At 36.9% G+C, this 21,208-nt stretch overlaps 2 protein-coding genes across 4 annotated transcripts in view; both read right to left on the bottom strand.

Annotated features, from left to right (window-relative positions):
- FBXO22 (F-box protein 22) overlaps window positions 1-5,297 on the bottom strand; it is a 30,434-nt gene extending 25,137 nt beyond the window's left edge. Inside the window, exons 1-2 of one of the 2 annotated variants that reach the window (XM_061181866.1) lie at window positions 5,248-5,297; window positions 4,597-4,735 (exon numbers count right to left, since the gene is read on the bottom strand). Coding sequence is in view for 1 of the 2 variants with exons in the window: in XM_061181865.1 (XP_061037848.1) it covers window positions 4,597-4,735; window positions 5,092-5,240 (288 nt within the window). In the remaining variant the exon portion in view is untranslated. Of the gene's footprint in view, window positions 1-4,596; window positions 4,736-5,091 lie in introns of both variants that reach the window. The other variant, XM_061181865.1, reaches the window with a different exon arrangement.
- A 2,294-nt stretch (window positions 5,298-7,591) lies between these two features.
- The window catches only part of UBE2Q2 (ubiquitin conjugating enzyme E2 Q2), a 70,410-nt gene continuing 56,793 nt past the window's right edge, over window positions 7,592-21,208 (bottom strand). For both annotated transcript variants that reach the window (XM_061181864.1, XM_061181863.1), the window contains 4 exons: window positions 18,685-18,733; window positions 18,136-18,231; window positions 11,105-11,171; window positions 7,592-9,210 (listed from right to left, as the gene is read on the bottom strand). In XM_061181864.1, coding sequence (XP_061037847.1) covers window positions 9,179-9,210; window positions 11,105-11,171; window positions 18,136-18,231; window positions 18,685-18,733 — 244 coding nt within the window. In that variant the 3' untranslated portion in view covers window positions 7,592-9,178. The remainder of the gene's footprint in view (window positions 9,211-11,104; window positions 11,172-18,135; window positions 18,232-18,684; window positions 18,734-21,208) is intronic.

Below are 21,208 nucleotides of genomic sequence, written 5' to 3'. Positions count from 1 at the left end.
CAATATCCATTTATGATAATAACTCCAGAAAGTGGATATAGAGGGAACATACCTCTACATAATAAAGGCCATATATGACAAACTCACAGCTAACATCATACTAAATAGACACCATACTAAATAGTGAAAAGCTGAAAGAAAACACTTCCTCAAAGATTAGGAACAAGACAAGGATGCCCACTCTCGCCACTTTCATTCAACATAGTATTGCAAGTTCTAGCCATGGCAATCAGACAAGAAAAAGAAATAAATGGACTCCAAATTGGAAAGGAAGAAGTAAAACTCTCACTGTTTGCAGATAACATAATACTATATATAGAATACCCTAAAGACACTACCAAAAAACTATTAGAGCTATTAATTGAATTCAGTAAAGTTTCAGGATACAAAATTAATATACAGAAAATCTGTTGTGTTTCTATACACTAACAAAGAACTATCAGAAAGAGAAATTAAGAAAACAATCCCATTTACATCAAAAAGAACTGGGACTTCCCTGGTGGTCCAGTGGTTAAGACTCCATGCTCCCAATGCAGGGGGCCCGGGTTCAATCCCTGGTCAGGGAGCTAGATCCCGCATGCCCCAACTAAGAGAGCCCACATGCCACAACTAAAGATCCTGCATGCTGCAACTAAAGATCCCATATGCCACAATTAAAATGATCCCACACACAGCAACAAATATCCCACATGCTGCAGCCTAAATAATAGATATTAAAAAAGTAATAAAAGGGACTTCCCTGGTGGTCCAGTGGTAAAGAATCCGCCTTCCAACGCAGGGGACGTGGGTTCGATCCCTGTTTGGGGAACTAAGATCCCACATGCCGCAGGGCAACTAAGCCCACACACCACAACTATTGCGCTCACGCACCTCAATGAGTGAGCCCACGTGCTGCAAACTACAGAGCCCACGCACTACAACTAGAGAGAAGCCCAAGCGCTGTAACGAAGAGACCGCATGCCACAATGAAAGATCCTGCTTGCCTCAACGAAGATCCCATGTGCCGCAACTAAGACCCAACGCAGCCAAAAAAATAAAGAAAATAAATAAATTAAAAAAAAAAACAAAACCTAGGAATAAAATAACCAAGGAGGTAAAAGACCTGTACTCAGAAAATCATAAGACATTGATGAAAGAAACTGAAGATGACACAAATGGAAAGATATGCTGTGGTCATCAACTGGAAGAATTAATATTGTGAAAATGACCATACACCCCAATGTACTAGAGGTTCAATGCAATCCCTATGAAAATACCAAAAGGCATTTCCATAAAACTAAAACAAATAATTCTAAAATTTGTATGGAAACAGAAAAGACCCGGAATAGCCAAAACAACCTTGAGAAAAAAGAACAAGGCTGGAGGTATCACGTTCCATGATTTCAAACTATACTACAGTAATCAAAACACCGTGGTACTGGCACAAAAACAGACACATAGATTAATTTAACAGAATAGAGTCCAGAAATAAACCCACACTTACATAGTCAATTCACCTATGATGAAGGAGGCAAGAATATACAATGGGGAAAAGACAGCCTCTTCAATAAATGGTATTGGGAAAACTGAAGAGCTACATGCAGAAGAATCAAACTAGACTGCTTTCTCACACTGCACACAAAAATAAACTCAAAAGGCATTAAAGACTTAAATGTAAGACCTAAAACCATAAAATTCCTAGAAGAAAACATAGGCAGTACACTCTTTGACATGAGTCTTCACAATGTTTTTTGGATATGTCTTCTCAGGCAAGGGAAACAAAAGCAAAAATAAACAAATGGGACTACATCAAACTAAAAAGCTTTTGCACAGTGAAAGAAACTATCAACAAAACCAAAAGGCAGCCTACTGAATGGGAGAAGATATTTGCAAACAATATATATCTCTTATGGGAGTTAATATCTGAAATCTACAAAGATCTCATATAACTTATCCAAAAAACCAAACAACCCAATTAAAGAATAGGCAGAGCAAAGCAACCATACTCCAATAAAAATTATTTATATATAAAAAAAGGCAGAGAACCTGCACAGACTCCAAAGAAGACTTACAGACAAGCAACAGACACATGAAAAGATGTTCAACATCACTAATCATCAGAGAAGTGCAAATCAAAACCATAACAAGATACCACCTCACACTAGTCAGAATAGGTACTATCAAAGACAAGAAACAATAAGTGCTGGCAAGGATGCAGAGAAAAGGTAACTTCATGCATCGTTGATGGGAATGTAAAATGATATTGCCACTGTAGAAAACAGTATGAAAGTTCCTCAAAAAATTAAAAACAGAACTACCATATGACCAGCAATACCACCTCTGGGTATTTTTCTGGGAGGAAAAAAAAAACACAAAAAAACACTAATTTGAATAGATATATGCACTGCAGAATTATTGACAATAGCCAAGATATGGAAGCAACCTAAGTGCCCACAAATAGATGAATGGATAAAGATGTGGTATACTTATACAATGTGATATTACTCAGCCATAAAAAAAGAATGAAATCTTGCCATCTGTGACAACACGGATGGACCTAGAGGGTATTAGGCTAAGTAAAATAAGTCAGACAGAGAAAGGCAAATATCATATGATTTCACTTATATGTGGAATCTAAAAAACAAAACAAATGAACAAACATAACAAATCAGAAACAATCATAGATAGAGAATAAACAGGTGGTTGTCATGGGGGAGGGAAGTTGGGGGATGAGTAAAACAGGTAAGGGAGATTAAGAGGTACAACCTCCCTGTTACAAAATAAATGAGTCCCAGGGATGAAACGTACAGCATGGGGAATATAATCAATATTATAATAACTTTGTATGGTGACAGAGGAGAACTAGACTTATGGTGATCATTTTGTAATGTATAGAAATATTAAATCACTATATTGTGCATCTGGAACTAACTTAGTGATGTAATTCAAGTATACTTAAATTTTAAAATAATTAATTTTCCTGAAGAAAACAAAGCAGACAGACACACACGTATTTTGGTTGCCAACATTTAAAATTCCCACGAAATATTTATATAAAATGTGGATTTATTTTGAAAAAGTAGACATTCTGGCAACACTTATTAGACTGCATTCCCCTTGACTGGGGCCAAGGAGAAGCAAGCACTATCTGGTCTGCCATAGCCCTATCACTTTTTATGATGTCACACTGAGTCATCCACCCACTGTGAGTTACCTAACTCTGGAGTCATTTGAGTTTGTGATACCTGGTGTAGTGAGAAAAGGAGAGAGAATTTAAGAGATTTAGGTATTAGTGCTGACTCTGCCATAAACCAGCAGAATAACCCCTGGAAGTGCTTAGGCCCTGGGTTTCCTATTCTTAAAGTTTGGAAGTCTAACCCTGAGGTTTTATGATTCTCTTCTCTGGTACGCACTGAGAAGCAACTGCTGAATTTTCCTTCCCAAGTCTCACTAGAAGTGACAGTGGCAATCCTCAACATGAAATGTTCTCAAAGCAAAATAGAAGACAACTAGAACCTCATTTAAAGAAGTTCCAAATGACAAGATGTCTTATAAAATTTTTAGTGGATTTTAAAATATTTCTAGTAAAAATGCTAAATCAACTTTCTTTATGGCTATAAAGTATCATGTCTACTAGATAATTTGGCAAACACAAAGAAAAGAGCATGAATGATTTGGACAAGGTTTTCATGTTTTTGTCTCCACACTAGAGTTTTCTACAATGTATAAATTTCTTTAAGGGTATTAGTATATGAATTTTAGTAACGCTATTAACAGAGAATAATACTTTCAATTATTGAAAACATTATATTCCTAGCACTGTAGGTAATGTTACATGGGTTACCTTTTCATTATTTAATCCTTACAACTCTGTAAGAGTGTAAACAGTATTATTTTCTTTTCATTTTACAGGCTCAGAGAGTTTAGGTAACATTTTCAAAGTCACACAGCTAGTATGTGCCACAGCTGGGTTCACACCTAAGTCTGCCTGGCTTTAACAGCCATTGCAATATATAAACTTTTAAAGCTAAATAAAAATAATACTTGCAGTGGTAAAAATTTGAAGGAAAAGAAACAAAAGTTTTTAAAAACACAGTGTACACACACACACACACACACACACACACACACTTCTACCCCCAAAGGAAACTGTTGGCTAGCATTTTGGCTTATTTCTTTTCTGTTCTTCCTTTTTTGCTTTTAATAATTTAGATTATACTAAACATATAATTTTAAACAGGACCAGGGATTGAAATTTTGGGGTTTGGTTCTTGGCATTTTTATGTGACACTATGCAATAGAGATCCTTCAGTTACCATCCCTGCAAAACAGTGACAAGGAAAGCAGGTAAAAGGATGGTTCTAAACAGCATTTTCATAATAGTGGCAATCTGGATACATAAAATACCCAATATGTGAAGAACGGTCAAAGCAGCCATAGCACATCCTTACAATACACAGTCATTAAAACTGATGTTTACAAAATCTTTTCATGTCACGAGAAAAACTTGCCTAAATTACGAAAAGTAACGCCATATACAAAATGGTTGCATTTAGTTCTCAACGACTGACCCACCAACCCTGCAAAGGACTGTACACAACACCCCTTCTTACTTGCCTCAAGCTTTTCAGCTACCACGCGGACCAAGCAATGCTCCTCCAGGTGGCCGGCATCCGCCGGGCCCGCGGAGATCCAGGTCACACTCCGATGTGTCCGCAACACTCTGCGCACGCACTCCCTCCATAAGCGACACACGCTGGGGACGCAAACGCACAAAGGGCTGTGAACGGACGTTCACTTCCCTCTCTCCCGCGGCTCACAAACCTCCGGCCCCCACCACCCATTAGCGCAACTGCAGGAGATTCCTGCGGGATCCAAAGTCCCCGGGAGGGGGAGGCGTCGGGCGCCGGTTCGGAGGGAGAGCCGGGGGCGGAGAAAACCTGGCTCCTCTGGGAAAGGTCCCCGGGAGCACTACGGCCGGGGTACCTAGCGTATGGGGCCACCACCTGGGGCAGGGGTAGGGATAGGGAGCCCGGATCAGCCCTGGGTCCCGACGGTATTCGCCCACCCCGCCAAGTCCCGAGGTAAGCTTCCCGCCTCCTCTCCCCTCACCCGGCCACCCGCAGCAACGCCTTGGCGGGCAGGAAGGTGAGGACACGCTCCACCACCTCCGCTAGGTTACTCAACACGAAGGTGCTTCGCGGGTCTGCGGGGGAGGAGCCGCGGCGATCACCGCCACCGCCACCGCCCACCGGCTCCATGCCTCACCAACACGACGGGGAAGCAGTACGGCGGCTCCGAGGGAGCGGCGTAGGCCGAGCCGTGCGCGCACTGAGCAGGCGCGCGCGCGCCACTTCCGGCCAGTCAGGGGAGGTGGGGCCGCTGAAGAGGCGCCCACGTGACTCCAAGCCAAAACGTTTCCGGCGCTGGTCTGGGAGCGCCGGCAGGTGCTTGGAGGGGTGGCCGCGCGTCCTGTAATCCTCCCGGAACTTTCCAGGAGGCTTCCCGCAGTCGAACCATATCCACCTCCTTCTGTGCCTCTCACTGCACTTGCAGCGGTATTTTCTTTGTCGGTGCAGGTCTTTCTCTAATTCATGAGTTCTGGAAGGCACAGACTAAATAATGTTGTATGGGTCTTCACAGCCCCAATGCCTGTTATCAGCATGAGTCCAATTTTTGAACTGGCAGTATCTGTTTTAAACTGAAAATCACCACCTTTATTCAACACCGTGCAGCCCTCAAGTTCTGAATGTGTTCAACGGCTTAAAGAGCACCTACCATTGCTGTGAAAGCACGCCCCAAACACTGGTTCCCTGCTAGTAGCATCAAGATTCACCTGAGAAATTCTCGGTTTGGCGCATTCTCGGTCCTCACCCCAGGCCTACTTAAACACTTGGGGGTGGGGCCCAGCAGTCATAGTTTTAGCTTTACTGTTATTTAAGCTTTCCCGTGATGCAAGCCCAGCTTGAGAACCACAGATAGAAGGAATGTAAGCACAGCAGATACTGCTGTATCCCCAGCTAACATCTATTCCTCTTGCCGCTTCCTTGCTAACAAGGCCCTGATCTGATGCCCAGCTCTTGACTGGTAAATTTGGTTGGTCTAAACAAGCTGGTCTCAAACATTTTGGCCTCAGGACTGCTTCACAATCTTAAATATTGTCAACACCAAAGAGCTTCTTTACATGGGTTATGACTATTTATATTTACCATATTAAAAATTAAAACATTGGGGGCTTCCCTGGTGGCGCAGTGGTTAAGAACCCGCCTGCCAATGCAGGGGACACGGGTTCGAGCCCTGTTCCAGGAAGATCCCACACGCCTCGGAGCAACTAAGCCCGTGCGCCACAACTACTGAGCCTGTGTTCTAGAGCCTGCCAGCCACAACTACTGAAGCCCATGCACCTAGAGCCAGTGCTCCTCAACAAGAGAAGCCACCGCAACAAGAAGTCCGCGGACTGCAACGAAGAGTAGCCCCCGCTCGCCGCAACTAAAAGAAAGCCCACGTGCAGCAACGAGGACCCAACGCAGCCAAAAATAAATAAATTTTATTTTTTTAAAAATTAAAACATTGTAATATTAATTCACTTAAAATAATTCATGACACATAAACAAAATAACTTATGAAAAAATAACTTTACCAAATCTCTACCACTCTCCCCCTCCAATATTGAATAAGTGTAGCATCTTTACATCTTGCAAACCTCTAATTTCTGGCTTAATAGAAGACAGCTTGATCTGCTTCTGAATTCAGTCTGTTGCAATATCACGTCTATCACATCACGTAGCCTCTGGAAAACTCCACTGTACACTTGTGAGAGAATGAAGTGAAAATAGCAAATAATGCTTTAGTGTCAGGAGAATTGTTTTGATCTTAAAAACCTCCTAGAAGGGTCTCAGGAGTCTCCAGCATTCTCCAAATCATAACTTGAGAATCACTGGTCCATATTAATCATGAAGGTCTCATTCTTTTCACCAGCCATTAGTTTAGGAGTAGACACAGGCCCTAGTTCTAGCCAAGGAAAAGTGAGAGGCAATAATGCTTTGGGGGTGGGGGGGACTTCTAAAGAGCTCCTCACTTCCTAAGGAGACACTAGACAACAGGACCATTATCTACCTCTGGATGGATTAAGGTGGCTGCACATTCAAGACAACAGTCTATCCAAAGATGAAACCAACATGGAAAAATCTCAAAGCAGCAGAGGTACCATGCCTAGAATTTTCCTACCTCTGGACTTCTGATATATGTATGTATGTGAGATAAACTGACAACTGTGTAAGAGGCTATGGGTATACTAAAGAGGGAGCAGATTACTGTAACTTCGGGAACTAGGGACAGCCATGAAGAAAGTAGCACTTGAATTTATATTAAAAAATGAGTGTGGGAGAGGGAAGAGGTTGAGGAAACCCTGAGTATGCCAAGTCTATACACACCAATTCTGGATTCTCTAGCTTTCTCTTGTGAAATCAATCTGCCTCTCTTCCCCTCAAGCCTCTCCTCACCCCATCCCACCATATATAATCCTATTCCAGAAACCCAATAGCCTGTAGAAACTTGAAGCAAAGACTATCTTTTATGAGGGAAAGTGACAAAGTTATTTTTTAAATGGTTCTTTATTCATAAACTTGATGCAAGTTTACAAAATTTACTGTACATTGCCAAATAAATCTGCAATGAAAAATAAAGTCCCAAAAAAACCAAAAACCAAAAAAAAAAAAAAAACAAAGCATGCCGAATGTGCAGCTGTCAATCTGCTAGCCATCAGGATATTAAAGAATTCAATAATGTATTCAAGATTTAGCCTTAGGTTTAAGGAACTTTAATGCTTTAAAGAATTCTGCCTTGTCACTTATCTGAGCAACTGGCAATCAGAACTTTATACAAATGTAACCAAGTGAACAAGAATGCCAGAAAATCTTTTTCTACTGTCTTCTTAACCAAAATAGAAAAAAAAAAAAGGAAATTAAACACAATAATGCAGAAGTGCCAAGTCTCTCAGATGTGGTTTACAAAGTTAAAAACTGAGTCTCAAACCGTAAGAAACACTTTTGAACTTTGTAATTGGTTTGTGCAGAAAAAATGTGCTTCTGGATTTCTTTTTAAAAGTGCTTAATAACTAGAGTTTACTTTTAAATCAAATTTGGGTATATAAAAAAATCTACTACCAACCCAACAGGACTGATTCTGGTAAGGCAATAAAATGGAGAGTACACTGATTTAAGTCAGGTTTTATAAAAGAATTAATATATGTAGAGTTCCTATTAGTCTTTCAATGTAAAAGCCATTGTTATGACTATAGCAAAAACTTTAGGTCTCCAAATTACTTTTTGTACTTAACTGTGCAGTTTTTGTTCAAAGAGTCTTTGTGCCAATCACTTTATAAGTTTATTAGTTTACAACTGATTGCAACATCCCGTTAATAAAATGGAAACGTAAAATGACTTAGTATTTAAAATAACTTCAAGCTCTATATTTCAAGCTCTTCTTCATAGTAAATATTGAACCAACAAGAAGCAGATTCAGCCCAGCAAGACTCTGATGCCCCAGTGGAAATGACTACTTACAAGCCTGAATTGGCACAGCCCTGTTTTGCTTTGCCTGAAAAGTACAACTTACTAAAGAGCAAATCTTGGGAAAACAACTCAGATCTTCATAGCCATAAAAAAAAACTTTAACAGTTTAATAAGTATGTTTCCTGTCATTATTTTGGCAATATCATAAAATGGTTTTAACCTGAAAAAGCTACTGTGATTTAGAACACCTTAAAATTTTCTAAACCAACATTAAACATCAATTAAACTTTTATTGGCTTTAAATGGAACAATATATTGCAAATCCTCATAACACATGAGCTCAAAATGGGAAAGCTGCCCTCAAGTTGCAGCTTCAGTAACCTGATGCTGACTTGTCTGCTTAACACATTTCACCTTTCAAAGAAAGAGATGATAAGGAGTGGCCAGTATGTGTATTTATCAGGAAAAATATAGTAAAGGCCCCACTGCTCAGTCCAAGATACCTAAAATGAGAAAAATGGAAAGGCTGTAACTTATACTGGATCAGTTGACAGATTATCCACTAAAATATCTATTAGCTAACATCTTCGGTACTGCTGTTATAGGGGCACTCAAAGCTTGTGTCTGCATGTTGGAAAGATTTTCTTTAAAGCAACATCGGTCCAAACATATAAAAGTCAACACATTTAGCCATCTTCCTTTGGAGGGGTGTACCAGCCTGAAAAAGAATGGGGAAAAAAACAGTTAAAATATTTTAATTCTTAAACCAACTAGGAGAAATGGCATTTTACTAAGGTTACTTTCTCTACCCATAATTTTTCTCTGTAAACCTACTGTAAAAATTAAACTTACACTTGGGTTGGTAACATAGCATTTTGATATTTATGTTCACAATATAAAGTTATTTTCTATGAATAAACTGTACTTGAGTTTTCAACATAAGATCTCTATATTAATGGCATTTCTACCAAAAGAGAACAGTGTGGAAATATTAGGCAACAAGCTAGGTTTCATATTTCATTTCAATTCGGTATTTGAAAGGAAACCACACTGAAAACAGCTATCCCCCAAACAAAATCCTGGTATTTTAGAATAAGAGGAACTTGGACTGTCATCAGGCAGTGATGTCATTTTACCAGTGAGGGTGCCATCCCAGCAGGTGCACTGATTAAGTGAGTAAGCCCAAGATCAGATTTAGCAGCAGAAGGTACTAGAAGCCATCTCTTGAATCTGAATCTATTGCTCTTTCACCATAGCTAATTATACACACACCCACACTTTCTCAAATACAGTTTCCATAAACATTTTTGAATGCTGACTACAACATCTAATTTAACAAAAAGTAAGACATAAGAAAAAAATATGTTTCTAAGCTCAACAAAAATATAAGCTCTCTCTAAAAAGGCAAATGAGATTTAAGTATTGCTTGGTACGAAATTGCCATTGGAACAGTATGAATATACCAAGATTAGTGAAGCATCCACGTGGTTAATGAAGTAGCATACAGGAGTCTATGGGTCTGTTAATTTATGGTGCTAGATATGATTATTATTATGAAAACCCAGCTTTGTCCTCAAGTTTTTTATCATTTCCCTCTTCAGAAGCTTGAAAATTGTTTTGAATACTACTCTTTCAGAAGTAAGCAGTCACTGCAAAAGTGGCAAGTTTGCTCTGTCATTAAAATGAAAGTGAGCACACACAAAACACAAATCTTAAGTCACAAACTACCACATTCTAGCAAAGTAAAGAACACTTTACTGTAAATACTCTTGAAGAAAACTACTTCCTATCAATTTACTTACTCTGCACAAAAAAGCATCAGTTTCACTACCCCAGCTACCATGAATATCAGCACTTGGTTATAAAATGCTGTGCGTACACACTACTTGCTTTTTCCTCATGTTCGGCAAGACAGACATCATGCCAATTTTAGAGATGAGGCTGAGCGGTAATGGGACTTGCTCAGGGCCACAGAGCTAATGAGTGACACAAATGCCACTTGATAATAGGTCTTCTGATTCCAAGTCTACTTGTTTATTGCCTCACTATTAAGAGACAAAAACTCCAAACATGCATTGTGAAAATAAGCAAAATTTTAAAAGGCCAATAAAGTTTTGAAAGATATTTTAATATTTTTTTTTAATTTACAACTCAAATACTCTTAAGTATAAACTGAAATTAGTACTTTTTTACTTGAATAAATAAATGTGTACAATTGTCAAAAAGCATTAAGTAGTCTGAAGATGTTTCAGAAACTGGTTCATGACCCTGATTGCATTTACTCAGTATTAACAGCAAGAACTCCACCTTTAGAGTTGCCTTTAACTCAACTCCTATCCCAATACCATACATTTCAAGTGAGTAAAGTGATCCATCCCTTAATCTACTCAAAAATCTTGACTGTGACTCAGAGGTTCCCAGGCCAAGTATTTAGGATACAAAGATTTTGAATGAAACACAGTGTGTGTATCCTCAGGTTAAAGTTTTCACTGTAGTAGCTGTACTTTGTAAGAAATTAAAGCAAAAACAGAAGAATAAAACATGATAAATATCAACAGTACATTATGTAAAATTTCATAAATGGCAATAAATACTTATTTAACTAAACATACCATTTTTCTCATGTATCTGTACAATGGAATTATAGGACTGTTGGGCTCTTGCTAGATTATATTGATTCTGAAAGAGAATTATACATTTTATATCAAAACTATAAGTAGATGAAAATCATTACAAATAATTTATGGATGCATCACCACTGTACTTAAAAGAACACAGGAAACTAAGTTATATTTCCATTTCAAAAATAAATTTCTCAATTTCATTATTCTCTACCATTTTAGAGGGACAACAAAACCGAAACTGTTCTCTAGGAAAGATCTACAAAATTCACACTTCATTTTTATAAGTCCTCCTACCGTTGCACAAGTACAAGGCTTTATGAATAAAGTTAAAGGATGCTATTTGGATGAAGTAGAAAAACTCTTCCTCATAACTTTCATCAAAAAAAAAAAAAAAAAGAACTATAAAATATTACCTTCAGGTAAGGAAACATTAGGCTTTAAGGACTACACATATGAATGACATTTTGAGTTAAATATCTAAAGAATGTCCAAGTGGCATCAAGCCATTACTAAAGGAGTCTTCTTTTGTTAACCTCTAGATTAGAACCTCTTTTAAGGGGCCAAGTTTAGCATTAATTTTATCCCCATGAGTACAACTGGCCTACATCTTAACTTCCAATTAATACATCATAAGCATTCTCCATAGTGGTACACACCTATTATATTATGTTATAGAATTTTTTAATAAATTCACACAGTATAAGAATAAATGTATAAACATATTCTAAGTAACAACTCTCCTTCCTACCTGTCCTGAAACCACCCAGTTCCTCCCCTTATCCACCTTCCTTCTTCTACCCAAATTAACTACTGCTATTAGTATCCTTGTATATCCTTAAGGTTATACAAGCAAATTAATATACAGCCTATTGCTGTCAGTCACTGTCCCCTGCTTTTTCCTCTCAACAAATGATAGGTAGCATGACAAAGTAAAAAATTATATCCTCCTAGTTAAATGAGACTTTCATCATTAAGTAGTCGCTAATGCTTTCTGTTCCAAAATCACATTGTTTGATACTGCAGCTACATCACCTTTTTGTTAGTGTATACAGGCAAACCTCATTTTATTGCACTTCACTTTACTGCACCTAGCAGACATTGCCTTTTTTACAATTTGAAGTTTCTGGCAACCCTGCGTTGAGCAGGTCTATAGGCTCCATTTTTCCCAGCAGCACTGGCTCATTTTGTGTGTCTGAAATATTCTGAATTACCAAAATGTGACACAAATTTTTTCATTGCTGTATCTGTTACAGTGATCTGGGATCAGTGATCTTTGGTGTTACTACTACAACTCACTGAAGACTCAGATGATGGTTAGCATTTTTTAGCAGTAAAGTTTTTTTAATTATGGCATGTACATTGTTTTTTGGACATAAGGCTATTGCACACTTAATAGAGTGCAGTATAGTGTAAATTTTGTATGCACTGGGAAACCAAAAAGTTCATGTGACTTGCTTTATTGTGATACTGGCTTTACTGAAGTAGCAGTCTGGCACTGAACCCATAATAGCTCCAAGGTATGCCTATACTGGCCTATCTTTATCATTCTTCTTTAAAAAAAATTTTTTTTTCAATCTCTTTGTATCCTCACATTTTAAATATACTTCTTGTGACAAACCATAATGGAAAAGAATATGAAAAAGAATATATTTACATATGTATAAATGAGTCACTTTGCTGTACAGAAAAAAATTAACACAAAAGAAATTAACACATTTTAAATCAACTATACTTCAAAAAAATTTTTTTTAATAAAAATAAATAAATAAATACACTTCTTAAAGACGACTTCTTAATTTGAACTGTCTAACTGGTAACTTTAGTCCATTTATATTTGTTATGACTTATTTATTTGGACCTGCTTCTACAACTTCACTTTCTGGTTTCTATTTCTCTCTTTAATATAATTTTATTATCTCCTCCTGGGATTCGAATAAGACATGTTTTAGACCTCATTCTGATCTCTACCTCTTAACTTCTGCTGTACTGTCTATCCCCCGGTCTCTCTGTGCAACATTCTTCTAATCAATTAATTCTCTCTTCTGATGTCTAATCTATTGTTTCTCATTTCAACATTTTCAATTTCTATAAATTCTATTTCATTCTTTTTCAGATCTGTCTCATCATTCCTGGTCGTATCGTTTGCTCAATTTTATGATTCTTTTTTCTTTGCACTAGATTTTACATATAATTATTCATTTTCTCACAATTCTAGTATCTGCTAATTCCAAAACCTCAAGTCTTTGGGAATATGTATCTCTTATTCATTGTTTCTGCCAGTTCTCATGTATGTTAGGTTGTCTACTTATGTGCTTTGTCATCTTTCACCGAATTCATATTTGCTTGATCTTAATCTTTGAGAATCTTACAGGCTTAAATTAGAAATGCTTTCCTCTAAAGATTGTGTCTGCTGCTGATGAGAACTGTGGATACAACTAACATGAGACCACTTTAGTCTCCTTGGAGAATCTCGGGATTATTCAAGGTTCCCAGATTCGGCTCCCCAATCTCGCTCATTTATAATAGAAGACTGGAGTGCTTAGTATAGGTAACAACTTCCCCCAGAAAAAAAAAATAAAAATCAGTTCTCTCATCTGAATGTGATCACTAACTAGGGGATCCTATAGGTAAATAACTGGAGGTCTATGGGCTGTAGAGAAGACAGATGCCTCTCCTGATTATAGAAATAGCTAGTTAGGGCTGTGTGCTCTAGGACTTCACTATTTAGCTCAACTACCATTACCCTCCAAACAGTGAACAGAAGCTTCTTAGAAGGCACTGTCTTGCCTATCTAAACCCCCAATTCCTGCTAAAAGTCATATGATCAGACCTCTACTTTAGAAGGCTTTCTCACTACTATAGCCTAGAGTTAATGTTACAGCCTATATTCTATTCCATGTTAACTAAATAAGAAAACCAGCTTTGCCAAGATCCTTCTGTCCCAGGCATAGCTGCAGATCCTCAGCTCTATCAATTTGACCCTATCTCCAAATTTCACGTGTGTGGATGGGCAACTTTTTCTGTTTTTCAGTACTTACGTATATTTATCTCACTTTAATAAGATTTTTTTAGGGTACAAACTCATTTATTTTGAACCAATAGCTGATAGTATTTTTTTATATTTTAAATATTTCTGAATAGTTGTATGGCAAAAAGAAATTCAAATAGCACAAATGATTTACAGTAAAGTCTTCCTCCCAATTCTAACCTGCCCCCTCAATATTTCAACACTCCCTTGTCAGAAATAATCGTTATTAGCATTTTCTTGAATATCCTTCCAGAGATATTCTCTGCTTATAAAAGCACATCTATAATATGTCCTTGTCTATCCCTCTTACACAAATGGTAGCGTATTTTTAACACCATTTAGCACCTTACTTTTTTTTTTTTTTTTTAAACATCTTTATTGAAGTATAATTGCTTTACAATGGTGTGCTAGCTTCTGCTTTACAACAAAGTGAATCAGTTACACATATACATATGTTGCCATATCTATTCCCTCTTGCATCTCCCTCCCTCCCACCCTCCCTATCCCACCCCTCCAGGTGGTCACAAAGCACCGAGCTGATCTCCCTGTGCTATGCGGCTGCTTCCCACTAGTTATCTATTTTACATTTGGTAGTGTATATATGTCCATGACACTCTCTCACCCTGTCACATCTCACCCCTCCCCCTCCCCATATCCTCAAGTCCATTCTCTAGTAGGTCTGTGTCTTTATTCCCATCTTGCCACTAGGTTCTTCATGACCTCTTTTTTTTTTTTTTTTCCCTTAGATTCCATATATATGTGTTAGCATACTGTATTTGTTTTTCTCTTTCTGACTTACTTCACTCTGTATGACAGACTCTAACTCCATCCACCTCATTACAAACACCTCCATTTCATTTCTTTTTATGGCTGAGTAATATTCCATTGTATATATGTGCCAAATCTTCTTTATCCATTCATCCGATGATGGACACCTAGGTTGCTTCCATGTCCTGGCTATTGTAAACAGAGCTGCAATGAATATTTTGGTACATGACTCTTTCTGAATTATGGTTTTCTCAGGGTATATGCCCAGTAGTGGGATTGCTGGGTCATATGGTAGTTCTATTTTTAGTTTTTTAAGAAACCTCCATACTATTCTCCATAGTGGCTGTATCAATTTACATTCCCACCAACAGTGCAAGAGTGTTCCCTTTTCTCCACACCCTCTCCAGCATTTATTGTTTCTAGATTTTTTGATGATGGCCATTCTGACCGGTGTGAGATGATACCTCATTGTAGTTTTGATTTGCATTTCTCTAATGATTAATGATGTTGAGCATTCTTTCACGTGTCTGTTGGCAATCTGTATCTCTTCTTTGGAGAAATGTCTATTTAGGTCTTCTGCCCGTTTTTGGATTGGGTTGTTTGTTTTTTTGTTATTGAGCTGCATGAGCTGCTTGTAAATCTTGGAGATTAATCCTTTGTCCGTTGCTTCATTTGCAAATATTTTCTCCCATTCTGAGGGTTGTCTTTTGGTCTTGTTTATGGTTTCCTTTGCTGTGCAAAAGCTTTTAAGTTTCATTAGGTCCCATTTGTTTATTTGTGTTTTTATTTCCATTTCTCTAGGACCTGGGTCAAAAAGGATCTTGCTGTGACTTATGTCATACAGTGTTCTGCCTATGTTTTCCTCTAAGAGTTTGATAGTGTCTGGCCTTACACTTAGGTCTTTAATCCATTTTGAGTTTATTTTTGTGTATGGTGTTAGGGAGTGTTCTAATTTCATACTTTTACATGTACCTGTCCAATTTTCCCAGCACCACTTATTGAAGAGGCTGTCTTTTCTCCACTGTATATGCTTGCCTCCTTTATCAAAGATAAGGTGACCATATGTGCGTGGGCTTATCTCTGGGCTTTCTATCCTGTTCCATTGATCTATATTTCTGTTTTTGTGCCAGTACCAAACTGTCTTGATTACTGTAGCTTTGTAATATAGTCTGAAGTCAGGGAGCCTGATTCCTCCAGCTCCATTTTTCGTTCTCAAGATTGCTTTGGCTATTCGGGGTCTTTTGTGTTTCCATACAAATTGTGAAATTTTTTGTTCTAGTTCTGTGAAAAATGCCAGTGGTAGTTTGATAGGGATTGCATTGAATCTGTAGATTGCTTTGGGTAGCAGAGTCATTTTCACAATGTTGATTCTTCCAATCCAAGAACATGGTATATCTCTCCATCTATTTGTATCATCTTTAATTTCTTTCATCAGTGTCCTATAATTTTCTGCATACAGCCTTACTTTTTTGATAGTTGTATTTTTAAAGTTAACACTCAGACTATCCCCTGCTGAGTATAGAAGGCTGGAAGGTAAAACCCATATTACATCATGCAAAGTTTCTACATTCTTAACTGACATATATTTCTTAATAAGAAAAAAAAATAGAAGGGTGAGGTTTCACCTTAACAATTAAAAAAATTCACCTTCTAAGACATACTCTAATATGCAAACATATTTAGCTGCCTAACTTGGCACTCTATATAAAATGGTTATATTTACTTGCTAACAAAACTACAATTATGAAAATGTAAAGGTTTAAGCCAATTATATTGAAATTGATTGATTCCAAGGGAATTACAGCACTGAACAAAGATAGCGTATTGTTATTACAGAATGTTAAAACTGGAAGAAACTTAAAATATCCAGATCAATTGTATTTCAGGTAAAGATACAGACGCCCAGAGAGGTAAGTTTACAGCATGAGTTATTGGTAAAAATGTTCTTTCAATTACTCAAAAAAAATCACTGTTCTAAGCCTTTTATATTTTCTCTTAATGAGAAAAACACGCTAATTAAAAAAAAAAAAAATGATGAAATTTAAGTTAAGTTCTACAAACAAATAAATGCCAGGAAGAAAATTTAAAAGACTGGAAGTACACCAAAATGCTAATAGTATTTCTAGACACTCAAATTACAGATGACTTTTTTAGTTTGTATTTGTTTCTACTTTAGAAATTGTATAGTGAGCATAAATTGTCATTTAGAAAAACAAAGTTTTGATGTTCTAATACATCATTCTATTGCCACATTTAAAATACCTAAAATATATACACTGTTAAGAAACACTAGTTAAATGTAGTTATAAGCAATTCACTACTTTTCAATTAACTTCTAGATTTTATACAAAATGGCACTTTGTTCTAATGCAAAGAAATAGCTGTTTAAAAAGCTAAAAGTAAGTTATTTTATAATATTATCCCAAGTATATAATTCTGTAAAACAGCCTTTTCAATTTTTTGCTTCCCCTGTGAGTTAAGATTCTAGTGGGCTCATGATTTGATGTGCAATACAGTTATAAATACCTATTTAGATTTAGTACTATTTGGATAAGCATTTAATACAAAATTTACAAGGAACATCCAGATTTTTTTAAATGTCAGGTCAGGATGATTTCCATCACATATTTTTCCAAAACATACTAACTTCAGAGTACATCCTTAAGTGTCCACTTAAGTGTTTATAGATAACTACAATTAGACATGAAAAGATATTTCTGATACAGTAAGTGAATAAAGAAAAGAACTCAGTGGTTAAGAGCAGAGACTAACGGCCAGAAAGTCTGGTTCCAATCCTCACTCTGCCACCTGTGACCTTAGACGAGGTACCTAACTTCTGTGTACTTCAGTTTCCTCATCTATAAAATGAGGACAATAACAGTACCTACTTTTAGGTTATTAAGAGGACTGAAAGTTAATACAAATAAAAAGTTTAGATTACAGCCTAGCACGCATATGCTCACTGGGAATTAACTATTACAACATAATCTCAATTTTTGGAAACTTACAACTACATATAATTTTTTATATGTAGTTGTATTAGTATACAACTATAAATTAGTATATAAAATTATAATTAGTATATACAAACCAATAATAAATTTTAAATTATAGACATATTTAACTATAGTAGAAATAACAAAGACTAAGAGAACAGAAAGAAGCCTCATAAGATAACAGGAAATATATCTTACAGTTTATGTGACATTCTTAATAAAAGTACCTTATTTGCGCCAAACTGCACTCTGGCTTTGCCTTTGACTAAGGTGGCATTGATTTGCATGATGACCGATTCTATTGAATAGGCACTGCTCCAGCCCTACAGAAAGAAGAAAACACTTTTTTAAAACACAATGGTATTCCTGATTCCCAGTTAGGAAAGCTTAAGAAAATGGCATATAATGACTCAATAATAGCAAATTAATGTTAAGAAGTTTGTGGTCAAGGAGTAAAAGTAAAGTTGGACCATTTCCAAAATCTTACCAAAAAAGAAGCAAAGCAAACCAACATTCGAAGTGCTAAAAATGAGCAAATTACAACTTTAAATATACATCACTCTTATTGCCCATCCTAGCATAGATTAAGCAGCAAGTACAACGTCATTTTACTAGTTTAAAAAGCTTTCATTATTAAAAGTAGGTGCTATTAGCAAAAAACAAAAATTATGTTAAAGTAGGTACTATTACAAAGAGCCTTGTCCACTTAGAATCTAATTTACATAGTTAAAACACTCTATGGTTGAAAAACACGAGCACCATAAGAAAATAGTCACCTGTTTTGTGAGTAGTTCCATGCATAATGCTCCACCACCCAACACGTACCTTAAAAAGAAAAAGGAATCATACAAAATTCTCTAGATCTTGGTATTCCTTCTTCATCAATTTTTAAAGTACCATTACTAAGAAAGTATGCATACAAGTAAAGATTAGAAGATAACATGCAAAAATGAAAATAGTTGTTAGAGTTACAGGACTATGGGTAATTCTAAAATTCTGATGTCATCATCTAAATGTCTTTTTTTTTTTTTTTTAATATAATGGTTCTTAATAACAGAAGACTTTTAAGGTATCAGAAACTAAGAACTTAGCCCTAAATATTCCAGAGAATGGGGGCAGGAGAAAAATTTCCTTATATGGCCTTCAACTGTTCTACTCATCCAAAGATTTCTCCACCATCATGTTACACAGCCAAGAGTTTTTCCTCTGACAGGAGTGACTTTACCCTATCTATAATAATGAACATCTGCATTTATATTTATAGTTAAAATTTTTTTTCATTCTGTTTTGAAGATCAAATGGTTCTGACCATGGAGCCCCTCTCTGGGACTCCCTTATTTCTCTTCCCAGTCCTGAGGACTGTTCTCTGAACCAACAATTACTGGGGATTTCCCAGATCTCCCTTAGGAAATCATTATTTAGATCAAGATTCTTCAGCCTTGTAACACTTTCTCAAACAAAGTAATTCGTCCTTTAATGTTAAACTTTAAAACACATTAGGATTTCCCTGGTGGCGCTGTGGTTAAGAATCCGCCTGCCAATGCAGGGGACACGGGTTCGAACCCTAGGTCTGGGAAGATCCCACATGCCACGGAGCAACTAAGCCCATGCGCCACAACTACTGAGTCTGTGCTCTGGAGCCTGCGAGCCACAACTACTGAGCCCATGTGCCACAACTACTGAAGCCCATGTGCTTAAAGCCCGTGCTCCGCAACAAGAGAAGCTACTGCAATGAGAAGCCTGCGCACCGCAACAAAGAGTAGCCCCCGCTCACCACAACTAGAGAAAGCCCGCGCGCAGCAACGAAGACCCAATGCAGCCAAAAATAAATAAATAAAAATTAAAAACTAAATTTATTTTCAAAAAAAGAGCTCGAATCTTTAAAAAAAAACATTAAATATCATGCTTAAAAATAAAATCAAAGGTATGGTAATTACAGAAGAAAAACTGTGGTAATATTGAAAATACATAAGGTAAGGCCACTGATCAGGTCTAGGTGAAAAGTGAGTCTACCACAAATTTTTTTTGTCCTCTGGGACTTTGCCCATGCCTTTCCCTTCCTTGCCTGAGATTCCCACTGCTGCCTACTCTTCCAAATGCCATATTCCCCCCTGCCCCATAAAACTTTCCAAGACCATTCTAGCCAGCAAATTTTGCATTCTGGCTAACCAAATGCATCCTTGTGTTGACTAAACCAAATTACAGAGAAGTAAGCAACCTAAAAACTTCTACTGTAGACCATTAGTAAAAACAGTTACAGTGAAATTATTCACTAACATAAAGTAGTCAGTAACTACCCCCATCCTGAAGAATTTAGGCAACTGTCTCTCTTACTTGCTTGTCCCAACTTCTGGGAACTTTCAAAGTAAAAGTTTAATACGAAGGAAAGAAAAACACTCCAAAAAATTAAATTAGGGAGGAGAATCATGGGATTTTAAACTTTGTATATTCTCTTATGTTCCTGAAACTCAGAAATTTGTCTCCAATTCTTTGAATCTCCCACTGGGCTCAAAGTGCATCTTGTACATAGTCAGCTTTAAATAAGCACTTGCTGATTTAACAGAATTACAAGATCCAAGTTCTCATTGGGATTTTGGCCCCTCCAAAACTGCTCAAAGTCTAGTAATCTGTTAATGAGTTAACACTCATTACACTCATTGGTCCTTACACTTCAGAAATGCTAAAGAGAAACATTTTAGCAAAAGGAGATATGTAGACGACACTGAGTTACCAGTTATCTAACCACCACCTTCCCTTTTAGCACCCCACTCTTCATTTTGGGGTGGAGAGTCTTGTCAGGAGGGAAGAAGGCAAGTTTTCATACTTGTAGATCAAAAGAAAGTACATTTTCTACAAGCACATAATAGCTACAAAAATGTTTGTTGGATGTCTAACACAAGACAGAAGTAGTTCTAGTACCTATACAAAAAGTGAGCTAAGTATATATTAATGCATATTAAACTTTTCCTTAATATACACTTACTAAACTTTTCCTTAACATATACTGTCAGCAGCATTTACACCTAAAAGAAGTAGCCAATTCTACTTTTGTACTGTATCGTTTTATCAACTCTACTTCTGTACTGTATCATTTTATCAATATGTGTTCCAAACGCTTATTGCGCTTTGCCTCCAAACAAAGATTTCCTGCTGAATATTGAGACAATGCAAGAACACTAGAAAAAAAAAAAAATCTAAGAGTCATCTAAAGATAAAATGCCATATACATGGGCACAGTTAATATTTTCAACTCAAAAAAATTTTCAGTTGCCAAAGTTGTATAGCAAACACTATCCTAAG

The sequence above is a fragment of the Eubalaena glacialis genome, chromosome 2 (genome assembly GCF_028564815.1).
Source record: "Eubalaena glacialis isolate mEubGla1 chromosome 2, mEubGla1.1.hap2.+ XY, whole genome shotgun sequence".
NCBI classification, from domain to species: domain Eukaryota; kingdom Metazoa; phylum Chordata; class Mammalia; order Artiodactyla; family Balaenidae; genus Eubalaena; species Eubalaena glacialis.
The sequence above is the reverse complement of the archived record's forward strand: the minus strand, read 5'-3'. Positions and strand labels throughout refer to the sequence as shown.